This window comes from Mytilus edulis, chromosome 4 (assembly GCF_963676685.1).
Source record: "Mytilus edulis chromosome 4, xbMytEdul2.2, whole genome shotgun sequence".
Classification (NCBI taxonomy): Eukaryota; Metazoa; Mollusca; class Bivalvia; order Mytilida; family Mytilidae; genus Mytilus; species Mytilus edulis.
The window spans coordinates 99852196-99875404 of NC_092347.1; the positions used below are offsets into that span (position 1 = coordinate 99852196).

The 23209-nt window shown below is 31.7% G+C and overlaps 1 protein-coding gene and 1 long non-coding RNA gene across 2 annotated transcripts; one reads left to right on the forward strand and one right to left on the reverse strand.

The window, feature by feature from the left end:
- The first annotated feature begins 4369 nt into the window (after nucleotides 1-4369).
- On the forward strand, nucleotides 4370-8979 carry LOC139521259 (uncharacterized protein DDB_G0283697-like). Its single transcript, XM_071314729.1, has 2 exons — nucleotides 4370-4525; nucleotides 6876-8979. Exons 1-2 carry the CDS (start codon nucleotides 4450-4452, stop codon nucleotides 8846-8848), a joined length of 2049 nt encoding a protein of 682 aa, XP_071170830.1. The 5' UTR covers nucleotides 4370-4449; the 3' UTR covers nucleotides 8849-8979.
- Nucleotides 8980-12393: 3414 nt separating this feature from the next.
- LOC139521262 (uncharacterized) lies at nucleotides 12394-18936 on the reverse strand. The gene is made up of 3 exons (XR_011664035.1): nucleotides 18482-18936; nucleotides 16236-16328; nucleotides 12394-12919 (listed from the first exon to the last, which is right to left on the reverse strand). It is a non-coding gene; the product is annotated as an uncharacterized lncRNA (long non-coding RNA).
- Between the last annotated feature and the right edge of the window lie 4273 nt (nucleotides 18937-23209).

The window sequence follows — 23209 nt, forward strand, 5'->3', positions numbered from 1 at the left end:
ATCTTGGCTTGAAAGTCAATAATTGTACCTCTTTTGAATACGTATCGATGCACACTTTGGTATGATCCACGTGGAGATAGACGTGCATATGGTCAGTATTTTTAATCGTGACAGATGGATTAAACAGAATAAGGATGTTCCTTTTTTTTATGGAAAGACCTTTTGATTTTCTTTTTCTGATATGATTTTTCCGCCATAATTTGTTTCTTGTGTATTATATTGGTTCTGCAACAAGTAGCTTATATATTAAGTAAATGATACTGTACAGTGTATCCACTTTTTTCATTTTAACCGAATATTTATTACTGAAGTGTTTTCCCTTTATACCGTTAGCCGTGTATTTTCAGCTACTCCGTCGCAACAAAAAAAAATCTAATAGATTTTTCAACATTTATCGTCTTATCTTAAGAAGGTTTTGGTCAATTTGAAGCGACGCGATATCATATTATTCAGATCGTCCTTCCAGTATCCAATAGGTATGTGAGGATATGTGAGGGTTGCAATAGCGATAAATCCTACTTTTTAAAGGATCACTCTGATTCAAACAAAAAATTCACTGAAACTGACATGATCAAGATGCTTGATTTCTTTATTGACAACATATTTGTTACGTTAGGAGGACGTGTTTTATAACAGACTGTCGGCATTCTGATGTGAACCAATTGTGTCCATGTTCTTGCCGACTTATATTTTCATTATAATGAAGCTGACTTCATACAGGAACTTCTAAGGAAGAAAGATAAGAAGTTAGCAATATCATTTAACTTCGCTTTCCGCTATATATATGATGTTCTCTCACTAAATAATTCAAACTTTGGTGACTATGTTGAACGCATCTATCCAATCGAACTAGACATAAAGGATACAAGAGATACGGGTAAGTCAGCCTCCTATCTTGACTTTAATCTAGAAATTGACGAAAGGGACAGTCAAACCGATAAATCGAAAATAAACTGACAACGCCATGGCTAAAAAGGACAAGGACAAACAGACAAACAATAGTACACATGACAAAACATAGAAAACTAAAGAATGAATAACACGAACCTCACAAAAAATTAGGGGTGATCTCATGTGCTCCGGAAGGATTAGCAGATCTTGCTCCACATGTGGCACCCGTCGTGTTGCTGTAAGGGTTACTGCCCTTTAAAGCAATTTGACAAATTTGTTTCATTTTACATTTCAACTACAAATTTGAAACAACATTAGATATTAAAGAGAAACTGTCAACAATAACACTGATCAGCGAGACAAGACCGACATATAATTCAACATGACAGTAAACGTCAGATGAATCCAGATTTGATTGATTGTCCTATTATGATATTTTTTCTATGTGTTTTTGTATATGCCGTATACCATAATCATGATAGATTGACAGTAAATCAGTAAAAATGATCAGAAACACAAGATCTAAAGATAAGTCAACATGATGGAAATTTACCATTTTTAATAGTTGTTTTGGCTTATATATTTTCAGAAATTATAATAGATTTATTGAAGCATCAGCAACAATTATCAAAAAGACAAAATCTACATTACAATATATGACTATTTTTAACAATATGTTCGTGTGGCTTCTATATTAAACACTACAGTAGATATATAGACACTTAAAATGGCAAACATGATTAGCAAAAAGATTTAAATAAAAGCAACAATAGTATACCCTGTTTAAAAGTCATCAATCGGTTGAGAGAAAACAAATCCGGGTTACAAACTAAAACCGAGGGAAACACATCAACTATAACAGGAAATCAATAAAACAACAGAACACTGAAGTGAAAAAAACAAAACAAACGATAATGCAATCTACATAGAAACGAGCTCCTAGATAACAACTGCCGTATTCCCGACTTGGATCCGATAATAAAGAAATAATGGGTTGAACCTGGTTTTGTGGCTATCCAAACCTCGCGCTTTTATGACAATGTTATATATACCGTTAAAATAAGTCAATTTGTTGAAATCGTCAATCAAACAATTTTTAGTGTCCTTGCTTCTTAATGTCAATTTTCACCTTTTTAGCATTAACCTTAAATCTAAAAATGTAAAGTGATGGGAAAACATTGTTAAAAGCACGATCTACAAATAACTGATTTTGAAGTCCAATCAATGTCCAGCGTGTAACATATGGCGTCTTAAAATAATTCCTCTACCAATAAGGGTTGGTATATTCCTTTTGTTATTCTGATATGGTATCGCGGTATCTTTGCGTGACTACTTAGATTGCAGGTACCTTACATTTATATTTTTTATTACCCAATACCGATTCAATTTTCGACTTCAACTCCAATACTTTGTGGTCCAGAATTTGTATGTATATTTTTTCTGTATCTATAAGCCTACATAACTAAGTTTGTTGTTTGGCCATCTGTTTTTTTTTTTCATGACCAATTGGGAATATAAGACGACAACACACTGTACCAAAATACTGATCAGATTTTTACAATAATGAGTTTTGCTTTTATAAAATCATTCAAATAATGATCAAAATTATCGGAAATGGATTAATTAATAACAGTTTTTTGGATAAAAGGTAACAAATTCGCATTTAAACAATTTGATTCTCAATATCCCATAGGCAGTGATTAATCTATGAATTAAAATTAATTAAGCTAAAAACTTATAGATAAAAATCAACACGATATATTTTTAATAATCTAAAGGCGGATTTATACGTTTTGACATGTCAAGAATATGTTTTTGTTAGTTCTTTCTTTTATTTCGTTTCTTTTAATGATTCAGATACTAACACAAAGTTGAATGCTGTACTTCAATTTTTGACATTTATACCTATAATGTTTAGTTGTTTTGTTTACACATCGTTGTCAATATAATGGAATTTGATGCGAATGTCAAAATATTTAGAGGTTTTGTTAACTATAAAACCAGGTTAAATCCAACATTTTCTACATAAGAAAATGCATGTACCACGTCAGTAATATGACAGTTGTTATCCATTTGTTTGATGTGTTTAACGTTCAATTTTGGCATTTGATAAGCTTTCCTTTTTAAATTTGTCCTCGGAATTTTGAAGAGTGATTTACTGTATTGAAGCCAATGTATTTTTGTTAATGTAAAATGGCAGTCTATATACTTTAATCCAAGAAATTATATGTCTATTATGGATTAAAACATCAAATACTTTGTGACATGTCCAGAATATGTTTTCTATATTTTTATTGTTTTTGTGTTTCTTTTTATGATGATTAAGATAATAACACAATGTTGACTGTTGTATCCCTATTTCGACATTCTGTTTATTAGTTATGCAATCTTTTGATGTGTTTGAGATTTGATTTTGCTGTTTGATGAGTCATTTTCTGTTTGGAATTTTCATTGGAGATCAGTATTTTTGTGATTTTACGTTTTGTTCTTACAGTTTATATTTTATGATAGAACTATTTACAGAGATATCAATCCAAAAGAGCAGGAAACTCAGAAAGAGGAGTAAAAATCAGAAAAGTTAATATTAACTTCAATGAGTTACTGATAGAAACCGTTACAATAAAATTTGAAAAAAAATTACTATAAGATTTGCATTGTTTAACATATCTAATATGATTTTTTTATGAAATTAAACATGTTTATTATTGGCCCCTGTAAACGTTTTACTAAGATTTCTTACACTCTCTGTGTTTGCCTTGTGTTTTTATATGTCTGTATTGTGATACATCCCAATTGCTCTATCTAAATAAAGAACACATAAACACATAAAATGCGAAATTAGCGTTAGTTAAGTATCTTAAAATAAAAAAAAAACGAAGTTTGTGAATTTAAAATTTAAGTGATTTGGTGACATTTTCAAAATATATAATTTTAAAAACAATGGAATTTGGAAATTTTAAAACTTAGATAAAGGATCCAAAAAAAAAAACCCTAAGAATTGATATGTGTGACACGTACCAATAAAGCATCAATTAACAGTTATAACATACACTTTTTGAATGAATTGATAAAAAAATAGCAAACGGGACAAGGAGTATGAAGAAAAATATTTACAGAGTAAATTTGACCAGGTATGAAGTTCGGGACTGCTAACGGTACAATTACTGGACACCCTTAGTTCACACATTTGATAATCAGCTGCAACTGTCATCAAAAATGTTTTCAAGTATTATGAAGTGAGTGTGTTCAATATTTATACAATTATATAAGTCCTTTATACATGTCTGTTAAACATTGCTCCATATAATTGCAACGTTCAAAAAAAGAAAACCGACACTACATGTTTTATCCAAACGTTCCGTTTGTCTCTTGCAAGTGTAAATGATTTATTTTGTATTTTAATACATGAACACTTCATATCATATTAGTGAACCTAATTTACATCATGAATTTTGATTAGATGCCTTTTATAATTAGGATTCACTTCACGACATATCTATTAACAGACATACGAAAACAATGGCTACTTATGGAAAGATATGACATACATTCTAAAATATGATGAGATGGTCTGTTCAGTGTGGATATTGTTTCTACATCTGCATGTTGATAACATGTTTTCTGCCAATTGTGTGTATGTATATTGTTTTCTTCTTTAATTAATTCGATCCATCTATTTTTGACTTAACATTTCCTTGTCTTCAAATTATTGTCATCATTGTACATTTCTATATATTTACCTAACGCGTAAATATTGATACATATTTGGCACAACTTTTTGGAATTTTGGATCCTCAATGCTCTTCAACTTTGTACATGTTTGGCTTTATCAATATTTCGATTTGAGCGTCACTGATGAGTCTTATGTAGACAAAACGCGTGTCTGGCGTATTAAATTATAATCCTGGTACTTTTGATAATTATACAACCACTGCCTCAAGTGAATAACACTTGATGCAGTTGAGGAATCTATATATTTTACATTTATAGTTAAAAATAGGTGACTATAGTTTTATTTGTTAACCTTTACCTTTAAAGGATCAACAATTACTGACAAATATCAGTGAATTTTCTTATTTAATATGGGCTCAATACAATTCTTCTTATATAGTGCATTACAACATGTACAAATGTATATGCTAATGTTTTGACAGAGATTTTGCCAATATTTTTATGCTTGCTACGATGGGTTAAACTTAGTTGTTGATATTATATAACAGGATTCGACGGACTTTATTCTCTTATGAAGTCTTAATAAGTTATTCGATCATAAATGTCCTCTTTCGGTACCGGTTTTATACATGTCTGGTGGATTTGCTTTGTACCATAAGGATAACTTATTTGTGGTTATCTTTTTATGATACGGATCCTGTAAAGCACTGATAAAAGAGAACTTAAACCTTTACGAAAATAGACATTTGTCGTTTCTGATTATTGTCGATCTGATAACGCCCATGGCTGAAAATGTACAAAAACAAAAGCATCATCACAAAAATTCTAAAAATAACTAAAGTGATCATGTTTTGCAACTATTGATGTTTTTTTTTCATTTTTAAATCATGAACAAGCGATAAAAATAACTGACCAAATATAAGCTAAATTCAAAAAATGAAAACAAATATTGAAGCAGCAACAAACGACAAACCCTGCACTAATCAATTTTTGAATTTAGCTTATATTTGGTCTTTATTTGTCACTTTTGCATTGTTTCGCATCATTTTAAGAACCTTTCACAAGATTTCAAACTACACTATAGGGTTTGCGTATTTTTGAAAACCGTACCCGGACCTTGTGTTGTTAATAACATCCTTGTGTCTTAGTCTCTCTGATTGAAAAGAATCTAATCAATATGTGTTATCTGACCCCCCCCCCTACTCTAGTAGTTTTTAAATTTGTGACGTACTATAATTTGGTAGTTTTTCACCTAAAACCTCCTTGAAAATTACTGTAATTTGGTAGTATTACATCTAAATCCTCCTTGACAATTACAAATTCATATATAAACATTTGACAATAAACAAATGTATTTTTTTATTTATTGTTTTGCAAATCCTAGTGGACATTTCATCCTCGAGTGTTACAAAACCACACCAGTAGTCAACACTGCGGTGTTGACATAAATATCAATGATATGGTCATTTTTATAAATTATCTGTTTGCAAAAGTTATGATTTATTCGAAATACTAAGGATTTTCTGATCTTTGGCGTACATTACCTTAGCCATATTTTACACAAAGGTAGGCAAAAGATATCAGTGAGACAGTCAAAATCATAGATCGAAAATAAACTGACAACGCCATGGATAATAAATAAAAAGACAAACAGATAAATAATAGTTCAAAAGACTCAACATAGAAAAATTAAGACTAAACAACTTTTAGGAATAAGGTGTCCTTAATGTTCTTCAACTGTATACTCGTTTGGCTGCCTAACGTTTTTGATCTGATTGTCAGTGATTAGTCTTGTATAGACGAAACGGGCGTCTTGCTTTTTAAATTTAAAACCTGGTACCTTTGATAACTTTATTACACCATCGGGTCAATGCAAATGCTGATGGACATTCATCACCTCAATTGCAATTATACCACACCTTTTTGTTTTCACCAGAAACCTTAATTAAAACATCTGCATTCACAAACACAATATAATTAAGTCAGTTTTTTTTTAATTTTCCATCCAACAAATGATGAATGTTATACCCTTATCGGTAAATTGTTATTGTATAATAACAAATTGTCAATATCCAATTATAATGTAAAATAAGCAAGTTGTTTATGATTGCTAGTGAGACATATTTACATTTTTTTCTACATAAAGTGGATTGCATTACTGAACTTACTTCCATAATGAGCAAAACATATACCCTTTAATCTGCTGTTGAAAGTGTCTATTTATGTACACAATTAACTTTAAAAGAGTAATGCGCTATTTATTTAAATTGGGTAAAGGAAAGACAAGAATAGCAATTTTATGTTTATTTCAGGTTCCACTCTAGATGAAATTGGTCTGTCAGAATCAGTTTCAACTAAATTCCTACAAGCACGTCACTACAATTTAGGTAAAGATAGGAACAAAATCTCACCGCCTGATGTATTGTTTAATAAGATAGAATTTACCATTCCAGGAGCTGAATTTGAGTTGAATAATTTTCACCATGGTCGATTAAGAAGAGAAACGTCTGGTGTTCTTAAGGCTGGCGATATTCAAGCAAGCCGCGTAAAAACTAACAGTTTATCAGCACAGCTTGTAAAAGCGGATAGAGTGAGAGCACGAAATGTGAAGGCCTCCATCGTAACAGTTGGCAAAACATCAACATTGCAAAAATTAAATAATTCAAGAATGTCAGGCAATTTTGTTTCAAAGCGGTATGTAAAAGACTCAGAGGAGGCATCAACTGTAAGATCTGGAAGAAATTTTCGTAAAAGGGCAAACTTATATAGATCTAAATCAAGAAACCCAAGGAAAAAATCATTCTTTATTCGGAGGAAAATTTTCAAAATAAAACCGCCTTTCATGACAAGACACACTTTCAAACCACCTGTGGTACAAAGACTTAGACAAAGTAATACTATTGTAAAGAAAAAGGAGAGATCGAATAATGTAAATTTAAAGAATCGTATGTTAAAATCTAATAATCTGTTGAAAAATAAAAAATCGAAACTGCATCAAGGATTTTTACGGTCAAGGATGAATACTGAGCCACAAATCTCTGATAGAAAACGAACTGAGCTACGAGCTTCTGATACATCACGGAAAGAGACAACACTATTTGATTCAACACGGACACAAGGTAAAGAAATGTCAAAAGTACAAAAAAGAAACATTTTGTTGGAAACCTGGATGAGTAATCTTTCGATGTTTAAAAGAAAACAAGCTTTACAAAATTTAAAAATGAACAGGAAAAGTGGATACATCCGTAAATCATCAGCAACTCCTGTTCAAAACACTAACATGCTGCAAAAGAAATTCTTGAAGGCAAATACGAAAGAAATTAATGTTAGACGAGAACAAACTGAAGAAAACAATTCTTATGACTATTACACCGAGAGTGAAGAATATGAAAGCGAGATGATAATACCCAAAGGAGACGATGGTAACGGCGCTTTATATCAACGTCGTTTAAAAGAAAAACTTCCATCAAGGTCTGAAGACTCAGTTCGTTCTATACGGGTTCATGACCAAAGCGGATGGAAACAAAAAGAATCTTTCTATAGCAATTCTGATAGTTACGAAAGTTTGGATTATCAAGATGATGTGCAAGTTCCTTTAAAAGTCTCTGAACTACAAAAAACATATGATTCTTTTTTCGACACAAGTGAAAGTGAATATGGTATTGAAGCTATCAATCAGAAACCTGTACGAAAAAGATTATATAACGCTTATGACAAAAATTACGTAGCAACAAACCACAGGGCTGATGATAAAGAGCGAGAATACACAAGTAGCGATAATTCATTTTTTTATGAAAGCGAACCCTTTTCGTCAAGTTCAGATGATGATTGGTCGGTATATGATTCCAGTAGCTACGAGGAAAAACAATCTCAACAACCTGAACACACTGAAAAATCTAAAGACACTATTAGCTCTGAGAAAAATTTAACCCCAAAATATCTACAGACTGATAAATCGTACGATAAAGTTATTAAAGACTATTACTATATAGACAGTAATGAAAATCCGATTGATAGTGATAACAGTTATAACAATGAAGAAGAGTATGTTCCTCTTACCTTTCAAAAGATGAAAATCGTACACACTGACAATGCTATTATCAATTCACAAGAACATGATTCTAACGATTTCTATACAGAGAGTAAGGAAAATGACAACGAGAAAACATCTAAAGATGACGTGGATAGTGACGCACTGTTTAAAAATGAACACACTTCAGCAGAAAGTAGCGAGTTTTTCATTGAATCATTCGAAAATTGGTTCAGTGATAGTGAAAATATATAGTCAAAAACGAAAGAGGAAACATGACGACTGATAACTTGAAACCCATCTATTTTGACAGAAATTACATCATATATTTGTAGTAAAAGCATCAGTTGTTACTTTTATCATTAAAATTATATTTAGTTTTGAAATATTGTCTGATCGTTTGTTACATTTTATTCCATGCTCAGGTTAATCGGTATTAAATATTATTGGCTTACAATTCATGTGATTCTTGCAAGATAAAGATATTTCCAATTGATGTTGTGTTGTAACGGATTTTGGGTAGAGCATTTATATAAGAAAAACAATTAATATGACAAAATTAAAAGATTAATTCCATAAACAGAATTTTATACGGCAGTCTCAAGAAACGAGTCTAGTCATTTACATAAAACATTCTATTCATGTTTAATCTACCAGTTTCTACAAACGGAAATTCCTGTACAAAGTTACGAATATAACAATATTTTTCCATTCGTGTAATGCACACACGGACCATTGGAGGGTATTTATCCATTTCTCACCCATAACAAAACATATATACATTAAGAACGAACAGATCTGAGAGTACGTGAAGTTACTCACAGCTAGTTTAAAGCAAATAACAAGGTAGTATTACATTGGTTGCAATGAATTGCATTGATTTCCCAGTGAAATAAAAACCGCTAGTTTCACATGTGATATACTCGTGGTTATTCCACTCATCTGACGTCATACAACAATAGGCGTTGTCAAGACGTCGATCACATCGGATCAAAACAAATTGTGAACTGTAGAAAAAGATATAGTTCCTTACATTTTCTACTTTAATTTCATAAAAAAGCCATTTGCCAATGTAATAAAAAGAATAACTTATCAAAGAAAGTAAATTTCGAAAAATATTCAACTCGTGACCGAACACCACTGATATTGAATCATGCGCTGTGCGCATTTGTAAATTAATGTGTTGTTCGGTTATTACCAATGTTATTTCAACTGATCGGGCGGAGCATAAAGACAGGTTATTTGAGGATGTGTATGATAAGGATGATTGCTGTTATAATAATAACTGATTTCTAATCACCTATCAGTGTCATCAAATGAATTTACAAAAGAATGACTGGACACTTCATTAATGAGTTTATCCTAAAACACCTATCTATAGATGGACTGGTTTATTATGAGCGAACCGGTTAAACTCCGCCAAGTCAAGTGAAATAAATCAAGTAATACTCGTTGAATATTTTTTTTAACTACTTTTCCCCATGCTCAATTAAAAAAACGACTACACCATCCCATTAAACAGAGCTTTGTTTTTAAAAATAGAAATCGCAGCCAAATATTTCTTGTTTTGAGATATAACAGTTTTAAAGAATGAAGTGTAATAAAATACACTCACGATTATATAATAAAAATGCTGGGATTTTTAAATGAACATTTATTTGTTGAGTTTGGAGGATTATTTATTCAACAGACATTCGTGTGCAGCCGTAGTGGCCAGTTTGTTTTTGTACTTGATTGAACCAGAATCCTTTCAGATCAGAAAGATAGTCCTGCAACGGCGCTAACCTAAAATTTTACAGGTAGAAAAAAGTGTATTTTCACGCAGAAAACATGTAAACATTAACATAAACTAAGGACTTTCTTATCCCAGGAATAGATTACCGTAGCCGTATTTGGCGCAACTTTTTTGAATTTTGGTCCCCAATGCGTCACTGATGAGTCTTATGAATACGAAACGCGCGTCTGGCGTATTAAATTATAATCCTGGTACCTTTGATAACTATAAACACAAATGCATACCGTTTATGCACACATAGAGAATAGAACATGATTTTATTGAAAGTTGTATAATTTGATATAAAGTTGTGTAGGCGATGCTGTTGTAAGGAGATTTTTGAAATTTAAAAGGTACGAGACTTTCATTTCATGGAATAGAAAACTCAAAGATATTACTTTTCATACTATGGCGACAGTATACTCTATTTCTGAGCTGAAACTGATTATCATTGATATACATAGAAAAGTATGCATTGTATGCAACAAGCTAGACGATATAGATGACCGTTTCTAGCGCATTGTAACAGAAAAAAAACTGAGGTAGAGGTAGAAACAAAACTTATACAATAAACACTCAATTAAATCACATGATGACCATCTCAAGCTAGAAAAAGCTGTTGATAGATTTAGGAAGATATCAATTAACCGCACAAGATGCACAAAATACAATTTTGACAATAAATGTGTCTTTTTAAGTGTTGCATAAAGCCAAAATACCACAAAAAGTTAAAATAGCTGTAGAAGAGCTGGACCTAAAGCAAAGTCAAATCAGAACAAGAAATCATATATATATATATATATATACCTATATATAATAAAAAAAAATGTGTACCTAACATAGAAGCTGGTTAAAACCTTGAACAGCATTGTACTTAAAGGACATTTGTTTTAATGAACAAACTGCTACTAATAAAATCGATACACTAAAAATACTTAAACATTACAGATTAAATCAGTACTGAAACAGTACCGACAAAATCAGTCCTTAAACAGTAATGACAAAATCAATACTAAAACAGTACTGGCAAAAACAGTTCCGAACAGTACTGACAAAATCAGTACCGAACAGTACTGACAAAATCAGAACTGAAACAGTACTGACAAAATCAGTAGTGAAACAGTACTGACGAAATCAGTACTGAATTTATAGAAAGTATAACATTATAAGCTTTTAGTCTTTCCTAACAGAACTAATATGTACGAGGGTAGATATGTACTAAAAAAGCTTGGGTAAATTTATGGCAGTGAATGATTAAAAAAATGAATTCAAAAATAAAAATTGGAATTTTTTCTTTGGGTAAACGTCAGCACGACATCAAATGAAACCACAAAAATGACAAATGATGTCAGAATTCAACAAAACTGGAGTTTCACGAAATTAACAAAATAAGCTCTTAACCGCGTTGTAACTAAATAGAACAAGATTTGAATAAATACGATGAAAAAAGTAAATAATGATTCAATTGGAAATGATGAACATTTAATGAAAATAAAGCATTGCAAAGAGCGTAAATCTGCTTAAACATCTGTCTCCAATTACAAAAATAATTACCCAAGTATAAATCAGGCTGGCGTGTTTTTATTTACCATTGTTAAGTTTGTTGATTCACTAAGCCAACCATACATGTATGTATATTGGTAAAATATTATTATATTATATGGTTATTTATATACGTAGTTTTGCCAAAAAACATATCACGAAAAACAAAAAAAACCATTTATTATCAAATAAAAAACAGGTTATCAGTGATGTAGGTTCTACATATACAATAAGCATAACAGTTTAAATAGATGATAAAAGACAACCACGGCTGTTTGCAGAGCTCTTCAACTGTAAATTTTTATTTCAAAATCACACCAAATATATATTAAGATAAAAAGAATGTAATTACAAAAACAATTTTAATGGTGATATATTTTCAAAAGCTAACCTTTGAATGATCAAGAATAACGAGCCTCCAAATGTACAGTACGTTCTGGTAAACTTTGTTCTTAAACCATTTAACATTTGTCGTTTTGGCAAAAGAGCCAAACATTGATTTCCTTATTACATAACAGATGTATAGGTTTTGTAATCGTTACCTAAATCAGAAGTTAAGCAAAATGTTCCCATATTAAAATGATAGAATAAAATAGCTTTAAACTTAAAATATAGTCTAACTTAGACGTTGAAGAGATTCTATATATTCATGATTAGTTTGCCAAATGCAAACTGAATCTTTACGATTAATTGTTGTTTATTTATCCCAATTACACACCAGATTGTGTATACGCATATGCAGGTAGTAATTCTTGATATTTTTTAAGTGTTAATTCAAGAAATTGAACAGTATTTTTTGCATTTATATAGTTATCATCTTTTGAATGGTAAATAGGTAATTCACATCCTTGAGCACGATGTTCACAGTTCATCCAATCATGTATGAGATCCAGCTCCTTCACTAATGTGTTTATGTCACATGACAACTCAGGCATGGACAATGTTGTGTCATTTATACATTGAATCACAGTTTTTAAATTGATGCAATCTGTTTTCATACAGTTTTGAACCTAGAAAAAAAAATTCATTTCTAATGTACATCTAAAAGATACATAAGCATTCTCTGCTTGCCATGGCTGTGAGCATCATTTTGCTTACTTTCTGATTTTCGTAATAAATATACTATATTGTATAAAAAAATTATGTTTTTTTTGGCAAACCGTAGATACAGATTATTCAATCAATAATCTAACTTCAAGATCAAAATTTGAGAACTCTATAGACACCAATTATACGAGATAAAATTAAGAATGAAAATGGGGAATGTGTCAAAGAGACAGCAACCCAACCATAATGCAGACAACAACCGAAGGCCATAAATGGGTGTTCAATGCAGCGAGAAACTCCCTCATCAGGAGTCGTTCTTCAGCTGCCCCATCACAAATATGTATACTAGTTCACTGATAATGGACGTCATACTAAACGCCGAATTACACACAAGAAACTAAAATTAAAAATCATACAAGACTAACACTCGCGGCTCCTGATTTAGGACAGACGCAACATGCGGTGGGGTTAAAGAAGTTTTTTGAGATCCGAATCCTTTACTCTACCTCTTGCCAATGTATAAAAAAACAAACGCACAAAACGCACAGTATACACAATTGAATAGAAGTCCGGAGGTAATAACAGAAAATAAACAAAATGACAATAATACATAAATAACAACAGACTACTAGCAGTTACTGACATTCCAGCTTCATACCTCAATTAAACTGATTGAAAGATTATGCCTTTTTCATATGAATATCAGGCACAGTCCCTCCCGTTAGGGGTTTATTATAATACCACCATAAAACATATGAGAAAACATAACCCGTGTCATGCCAACAACTGGTTTTAATAGAACTGTGTTTAATTCCGATGCAAATACCTCCCTTCTTAATAAGTCTGTTTAAAGGTTTTGTTCGCTGTTGAGGTGAAAACTGACATGTTTGTGCTTTGTAAAGAGTATAACCATAACAGATTGGATGTGAAATGTATAAGATGACTGCCTGTTGAGTTATATTTACGAATGATGTCCTTGTACCGATGATAAAATTGAGTAAATGTGTTGACTAGTTTGTGATATCGAAAACCCTGGTGTAATAATTTTTCAATGATAAATAAAATCCAAAATCTAATACGGTGTTACATACACGAAATGTGCAAGTGGAGATACATAAACACCATAAGATGGTGATAAGGTAACGTCACCATTTAAAAATGCATAATTAACGATAGGAAATGAAAAATCATCTCTTTTAACAATTTTTTTTTTATATAAAGCTTCCCGTAAATGGTATAGATATCAAGATAGAAGAAAGGGCAGTGGTCATTGTTAGTATTAGCTTTATTGTTAATTTTTTGTATCAGGTGTTGTTTCGAAAGGTCTTTGCTGATTTTAGTCATAATTTGTTACTCATAGCAATACAAAACTAGGTCCGCAATAAGTGGTGTACAGTTTATCACAATTGGAATTTTGATAACTTGACGATATACGGAATCTCCAAAGCGAGCAAAAATGTTATATGGTAAATATTCAAGAGCAGGTATAGTATCAAATCATGGCCAATTGACATAGTTCTTTGTTTTTTGCTTAAATGACCTACAAGAGTTGGAACATATGAATTCGCATTCTGACTTTTTAAATGCCCATTTAATTAGGTGTGCGATTTTTCCTTAATGGGAATATGAGGCAAAGTGGTATATAGGGCAGAACAATCAAAACTTTGAACAGAATCAAAATCATCAATATATGAATGCAATTTATCAAGTACTTCTAACGAGTTTTTGGAACTCCAAAAGTAATTAATTCCACTTTTTTTAAAGGCCTTATTTAAACATTTTTTTTCTCAAGGTTTTCGAATCTACCAAGTGTACTAGTAAGTAGAATAGACAATTAAATAGTGGAACAATGGATCGATGATGAAATAAATCGATTTTTGTAAGGTATTTTGTGTAGATTCAGAAGCCCGTTCATAGTTGGGACTATCATTGTATTTGATTCTGCTTGTAAAGAGGAAGCTAATAGTTATCAAAGGTACCAGGATTATAATTTAGTACTCCAGACGCGCGTTTCGTCTACATAAGACTCACCAGTGACGCTCATATCAAAATATTTATAAAACCAAACAAGTACAAAGTTGAAGAGCATTGAGGATCCAAAATTCCAAAAAGTTGTGCCAAATACGGCTAAGGTAATCTATGCCTGGGATAAGAAAATCCTTAGTTTTTAAAAGTTTATATTTGTTACAGATGTCGTTTTCTAAAGATGGAGCTAGTTGGAATGTTGGTGAATTCTTTTTGCAGAACCTCAATGTGAAATTTAGGTAAAACAAAACCGATATTTTATCCACTTTATCAGCCGGACAAAAACAAATTACTTGGCTAGTTCTGTTAGTTTATGTTTGATACGAAAAATAGGGTTTTTATGGTTGTTGTTAAGAGTACAATGTTGTATACGGATATCTATTATGTTCAGTACTGAACTAAAAAATGAGTCCAAAGAATGTTTAGTCAGCTTTTTCCGGTTTTATCCATTTCAAACAGTAGGTACATAGTGAGTCGTCCATTATAATCCGACACTCATTCTAATTAATATTTTACTGAGGCACGTGATTTTAACTCTCGGTCGCGAACAATGTTAAGGTCTCCTGTTATAAAATGGAAAATGCGTCCATAAATGAATTCGGAATTACTGCAATGAGATGACGTATGAGTATTCTCACTGATCTTCACATCTTGACACTGTTGGCTATAATTAAACACATATTTCCGGGTAGATTTCTTGTCAATATAACAAATAAGAGGGAGTTCAGTATTATTAAAATATTCATGAATTAGTTCTTCAACAGAATGGTGGTTAAAAATACCGGCAATATTGACAAAATACCAACCTTTATTTACATATTTTATTTTAAAAATGTTTACTATGATCTTCAGGGCGATCAACTTCGGGAAACAGTTTAGAATAACAATATGTCATTATAATTTGAACGATTTAATACTTAGAAATGCATTATGAAATTGTGTTGCAATCCTCTAAAATTTTATTTAATTTAATTACAGGTAAAGAACAGATATTTGATAACAGATAATGTCAGCTGTTGCTTTTTAAATAGAAATTAGGTTCGAAATATGTATATGATTGGTCCAAAATTTTCTTTCATTGGGATATATTCTTCGTCCATGGATCGGGTTTTACGAACAACATTCGAAACTTTATTCAAAATGTTAACAGAATCGGCCCTTGATATTTTACTTATTCCCATGATACTATCATTCAAACCGAGAGGGAAGAATATATATCTTATTATTTATTCATATATAGGATGTGATAGTTACCTGACAAAAAGAACAGTTATTCTGTTTCAAAACATCTGGAAATCGATTAGGCTGACTGTCCAATTGTTCCATATAGCTTCTTATTTCTACGGCCTTTAAACGAAAACATGAATAGATATACAACAATTATTTATATATTGCAGAATTCAGGATCAATGTTCTATTAGAAATTTAGTTCATTTGTAATGATTTCTATACACTGCTACTCGCTTGATATAGCCTTTTGTAGCCAGAAACGAAGGACACACGTGCCTTTGTCAACATTATTCTCAACTACAAAATAACCAAACTAGCGATACAAAGATTTTGATAGTCATTGAAATTTGAGGATGCTTCTCGGCCACATGGCATCCCAGGCTTGTCGTTCGATGAGGTTGTACTTGTGAAATACCGTCGATAATCAAAAGATTGTATACTACACGCTAAAATTAAGGACTTTATAAGATCAACAGCGAATTTGTTTGCAAACGAGGAAAAAAGAATTTTTGATGTGACATGCCTTCGTTATTGTCGTTCCCAAGGAAAACAGCAATATACATCCAATCAATATTTTTTTCACATTCGCGGATGTTTATCATCAACATCTCAATGTTATGAAAAATGGCCATATGAGAATATCAAAGGAAATATACTGAGTGCCCATGAAAACGCAACACTTTTGTTTAAAAAAAAAAATCTTATAATTTTTATTTTATTTATATTAGAACTTTGTATAGCTGGTTGAAAATGAATTTTAAGGCAATTGTCGACAACTTTACGGTTGAGTGTTTTTTTGGAACAAATGCGAAGTAAGAGTTATTTTGAACGGACATAAACCGAGTTCCCCGCTTTTCAACATACGCGCCATTTTCACGATTTTGTCATTTAAAGCTTGGCTAATGTGATGAATGTTCCCGCCCTTATTGTTAAAAAACTGCAATAAACATCTGAGTAAATGCCAGGACTTTCTGACACCCAGCGACATGCATTTTTGGGCATGATCCAATGAAGTTTTTTCCAGCATACTATTACTAGAAGTCTGAAGTTGTAGCCTCTTCAATAACCCAAATCATCCACAAATTCAACCAAAATGGATTATCTAATGATAAGCCACATCCCGGGGTACAAAAAGCAAGAAACGCTCAACAAGACCGAATCATTTGGTCTTTAACATATCCGATATCGACTCTGACGGATATCCAAAGGTCACGCGAGTTCAATGGTGGTCATGGTAGGTCCCTTGGAGCAATTTCAATAAAGCACCATTTGCGCAAAAATTGTTAAAGAGCACCACAGTCTTTCCTTAGTGACATCTAAACGGCCGTCTGGCGTAAAGATCGAATTCTGTAGACCAAAAATCATTCATTATGTACCAAAAACCGTCAGTGGTGGTTACATAGACATTTGCCACCCGCCTTGGCCAAAAGTCGTGCTTTTTGCCGGATTTTGGTCCGATCGAGCAAATTTTGCATCAGATTTGACATGGTTTAGACGATGAAAACCACCACCAATATCATAAAGTCAGCTTGAGTTTGCTTTGCGGGAATAACATTCCTCGGGAACACATTACACGTCCGGGATGATCAATTCCACGGCGCTGTCAAGATTGCTCTGCACCACGGGGTTGTAACATTTTTGTTAGGACTGTGAGTTTTTGATTCGACATTGGATGTTTTGTTTACCTATTGCGCCCGAAAGATGACAAATAAACATTTTTGTTTGATATCGATCGATTGTTAAAATTGTTAATTTTCAAGAACAATTTATTTTGAAAGATTACCATTTCTAATATAAATTTTATTTTTGAAAAACTAAGTGCTGCGTTTTCATTTTAGCGATAAGAAGTTATTATCAGGAAATCTGCATATTGAAATTTATTGATTATCGATATTTAAAGAACAAATATTAGGGCGATCGATACATTTGTATCAGAGAAGATGTGACCGAGAACCATTCTCTAGATTGTAAAAATAAATATGTAGTTGTTTATTTTTTCTAATGACAGGTTAACAATCAGATGTGTGAAAGTACAAACAATATTTTTAACAACAAACAGAAGTTGATACAGTTAAATATGTCCGACTACGTTTACAGTCTCGTCTTGTACTGGTGTCAGTAAAGTATGTCAATGTACAAAATACATTTGTTAACAATAGGTGGCTACACAATATGTCAAGCTCGAAATCGTCCCTACCAGTTTCGTTCTCAATATTTACATTGTCCATTAAAAATTAAAATAAGATAATGTATACTTCAAAAGCACTTACAGTGGCGTTTTTTATCCTAATGGCCGCAGGTAATGCATAATTTCTCAGACGACTTTCTATTGAAACAATTGTTGTATATTTCCTCTTGTAATCATCGTAAATATTGTTGGAAGTTAAAGATGTCACGAGATCGGTTGAAAAAATGAATGCTAGTAGCATTAACTGTAAAAGATGATGTTTTTTTTATTATATCAATTTGTACTATACTTAAAGTACAGGTACACGTTTTGCTCACAATGATAAAATTGAGAATGGAAATGGGGAATGTGCCAAAGAGACAACAACCCGACCATAGAGCAGACAACAGCAGAAGGTCACTAACAGGTCTTCAATGAAATTCCCGCACCCGGAGGCGTCCTTCAGCTGGCCCCTAAACAAATATATACTAGTTCAGTGATAATGAACGCCATACTAAACTCCAAGTTGTACACAAGAAACTAAAAGTTAAAATAATACAAGACTAACAACGTCCAGACGCTCCTGACTTGGGATAGGCGCAAAAATGCGGCGGGATTAAACATGTTTGTGAGATCTCAACCCTCCTCCTATACCTCTAGCCAATGCAGAAAAGTAAACGCATAACAATATACATTCTGCAGTCTTTGATCTTTTTAAAGATTATAATCAGCACTCTGTTTTTGTTTACTTTTTGTACTTCTTTGAATTAATCCTTGTCATTCTTTATCTTAGAAATGCATGGAAACACGTTTCAATGTTCCTAAAATGGTCACATTGATTTCAAATGTATTTTCCTTATAACATTATTTTGGAGTGTTTAGTAAGATTTCAATGATGACGGCTCACAATAAGAAAAATAGACTTTACATGAACAGCGTTATTTGTGTGTTTTTTCAACTGATCGGGCGAAATTTGCGTTTTAATTTACATCAGTACATCATGTCTAAAGATTTCAGGGATCAAGATGATTCCTGTTATAATTGTTGTTGATTTTTAATCATCTCCCAATGTCATCAAATAGATATACACAAAAATTCATAAATTGTAAAAAAAAATATAATACGAGAAATCAAAAGCTTGAAGTACCATTTAAAACTTATCATAAGTTGAAACGGCTGTGTTTCATCATTTACTTTCCAGATACATATAGTATTTGTAAATTTGAATCGGATTAATAAATAGATAAAGGCAACAATTGTATACTGATATTGAAAAGTCATGAAATGATTGAGGGAAATTAAATCCGGGTTACAAACTAAAACAGAGGGAAACACATTAGGTATAAGAGGAAAACATAAAAACAACAAAACACCGAAGTGCAATGTAAAATAAATTTCAATACATTATAATGATCATAACATAGCCTCGATCTTTCTCGCAGTGACAACATAACAAGTATATGTGTTGACTGTTATTAGACATTTTTCATTGTACTCACATTAAGTAAAGACATCTTGATTGAAATTTAGAACTAACTAATTATGATTTGATTAATCTGTGAAGGTTTGTGTATATAAAAAAAAAGAAAATTTACATTTCTACTTTTTCTATAATTTCTAAATTTCTATAGGAAAAAAAAGTTAAAACAAATGCAAAAATAAATGATTGTTTTAATAGAAAATTTAGAATAAATTACCTTTCCGGGACTAAATCTAAATCATTTATGTTCATGATATGTCTTATCGACCGAGCAACCTCTTGTTTAAGCTTTCTATTATCGGAAACAAGTACTCAACTGTAACAATAGGTAATATATTGATTCAACTGATAAATACAGGCATTTCTAAGAACAAAAAATAACGTAAACAATTTATAACACTGAAATCCAAAATAAAGAGAACTAGTTGGATTTTGAGGAAAGACGAATAGAAAACAAAAGAGTCACAGCTTTACCTTTGAGTACTATTGAGATGCATTCAGCACGTATTCTTGTAATAATCAAGTTTAAAAATGTTTCAAATAAATTGGAATTTCTAGTTATTTGCTATCGGATATAGATACCTAGTGAATATGTATTTCGGAAACACTTGAGCACGTTCACATAGAAATATTCAAATAATTTTTTAAAAACAATTTTATTCATTTCAAGTTTACACATTTGAAAGGAAATTTTGTTGAATAATTTACATTTTCGGTGTAGACAGAAAGTTTCGTTAGAAACAATGTATTATGCGCCGATTGAAAATTATTCACAGATAATGGTAGTTTGCTTTAAATAAGAAATATAATTAGTTATTTCTGGTAAAAAAAAAATTTTTATTCATTCGGACATGAACAAGGATTATACAACATACACGGAATGGGAAAGCTCTCTCAACTAGTGTAAGGTATAAAACATACATCGTCACTCATAGTAGAATAATGCCCGTCACTTTTGGGCACACACAAAAGCGTACATTTAGATGATTAATTACAAAATGTAAATCAATTGCAGGTTTATAGGTGCAATGTAAAATAAACTTCAATACATTATAATGATCATAACATAGCCTCGATCTGTCTCGCAGTGACCACATAACAAGAATATGTGTTGACTGTTATTAGACATTTTTCATTGTACTCACGTTAAGTAAAGACATCGTGATTGCAATTTAGAAAACAACTTACTAATAATGATTTGATTAATCTGTGAAGGTTTTGTAGATAAAAAAAAAAGAAAATTTACATTCCTACTTTTTCTATAATTTCTAAACTTCTATAGGAAAAAAAGTTAAAACAAATGCTAAAATAAATGATTATTTAAAAAGAAAATTAAGAATAAATTATCTTTCCGGGACTAGCTCTAAATCGTATATGTTCATGATATGTCTTATCGACAGAGCAACCTCCTGTTTAAGCTTTCTATTATCGGAAACAAGTACTCAACTGTAACAATAGGTAATATATTGATTCAACTGATAAATACAGGCATTTCTAAGAACAGAAAATAACGTAAACAATTTATAACACTGAAACCCCAAAATAAAGAGAACTAGTTGGATTGTAATGAAAAACAAATGAAAAGAAGCAGTCGCAGCTTTACCCTTTGATAACTATTGATTAATTAAAATAAATTGGAATTTCTATTTTTTTTTCTCTCGGATATAAATACCTAGTGAATACTTATTCGGAAACACTTGAGCACGTATACACAGAAATATTCAAATTATTTTTTAAAACAATTTTAAATTTCAAGTTTACACATTTGAGAGGAAATTTTGTTGAATAATTTACATTTTCGGTGTAGACAGAAAGTTTCGTTAGAAACAATGTATTATGCGACGATTGAAAAATTATTCACAGATAATGGTAATTTGCTTCAAATAAGAAAGATAATTAGCAATTTCTGGTATAAGAAAAAAAATGGCTTCCTTGTGTATTTTTGATACAGACAATATTTTCTTCTTTCAGAAATGAACTAAGATTATACAATAGACACAGCATGTGAAAGCTCTCTCAACATTACAAGTGTAAGGTATAAAACATATTTTTATAGTTCGTTCTTATGTTGTACTTTTATACCACTGTCCCAGGTTAGAGAGATGGTTGTGATTCCCCTAACATGTTTAACTCCGCCACATTATTTATGTATGTGCCTGTCCCAATTCAGGAGCCTGTCATTCAGTGGTTGTCGTTTGTTTATGAGTTATATATATTCGTTTTTCGTTAATTTTGTTATTCAAATTAAGCCGTTAGTTCATGTTTGAATTGTTTTACAATTTTATATCGGGGCCTGTTAACACTGACTATGCGGTATAGGCTTTGCTCATTGTTAAAGGCCGTACGGTGACCTATAATTGTTAATGTCTGTGTCATGTTGTTCTTTTGTGGATAGTTGTCTCATTGGCAATCATACCACATCTTCTTTTTTATTTTGGCACTCATAGTAGAATAATGCCTGTCCCTTTTGAGCACACACACAACCGTACATTTAGATTATTAATTACAAAATGTAAATCAATTACAGGTTAATAGGTAATTAGTCATTCAAATGCCTCGAGAAATTTGTATATCAAATATCAAATTAATATATAGAGAGTGTGTTTGTTTTCTTTAACACACTTGATTATCCCCGATTTCTATAGCCCGATACACTTTGGTGGAAGGTTTAGTATTTTTGAAGCGTTCCCTTTCAGCAGTATTTTAACAGAGGATTATTTTATGTCGTAGCAGCCGAAAACATCTTCTTCTGTGTGCGCTAGAGTATCGGGACATGTTTCTTTATCAATACTTTAAACCAATGTCACACCATTTCCGATATTAGTTGCAAATGATAGGTTAGAGGAAGGTACAAAAAATATAGAAATGACTTTAGATTTGATTCGCTTCACCAAATCAGACTTGAATAATTCTTTGTTTTGAAAAGCAGTTATTGTTAAAAATTGAACCTGAAATTGAATTGAGAAGGTGAGATCAGTCAGGGATGGACTCAAATACTTAACAATGATAATTACAGGTTTTGGGCATCTCTTATTACTGTGTTGGTTTAGATTTCTCAAGTCAATTTGCAATCTAAATAAAAATACCAGCCCTTTCTAGCAAAACATTACCAATGAATGCTAGTAAATGTCTAGTACAAGTCCACCTAACAGTTGCATACTTTTGATTGGTTATACCTACAATGTCATGCACCTGATCCTCAATGCTCTTCAACTTTGTACTTGTACTGCTGTATAAATATTTCGATATGAGCGTCACTGATGAGTCTTATGTAGACGAAACGCGCGTCTGGCGTGCTAAATTATAATCCTGGTACCTTTGATAACTATATATACAGATCCCTTCGAGTCT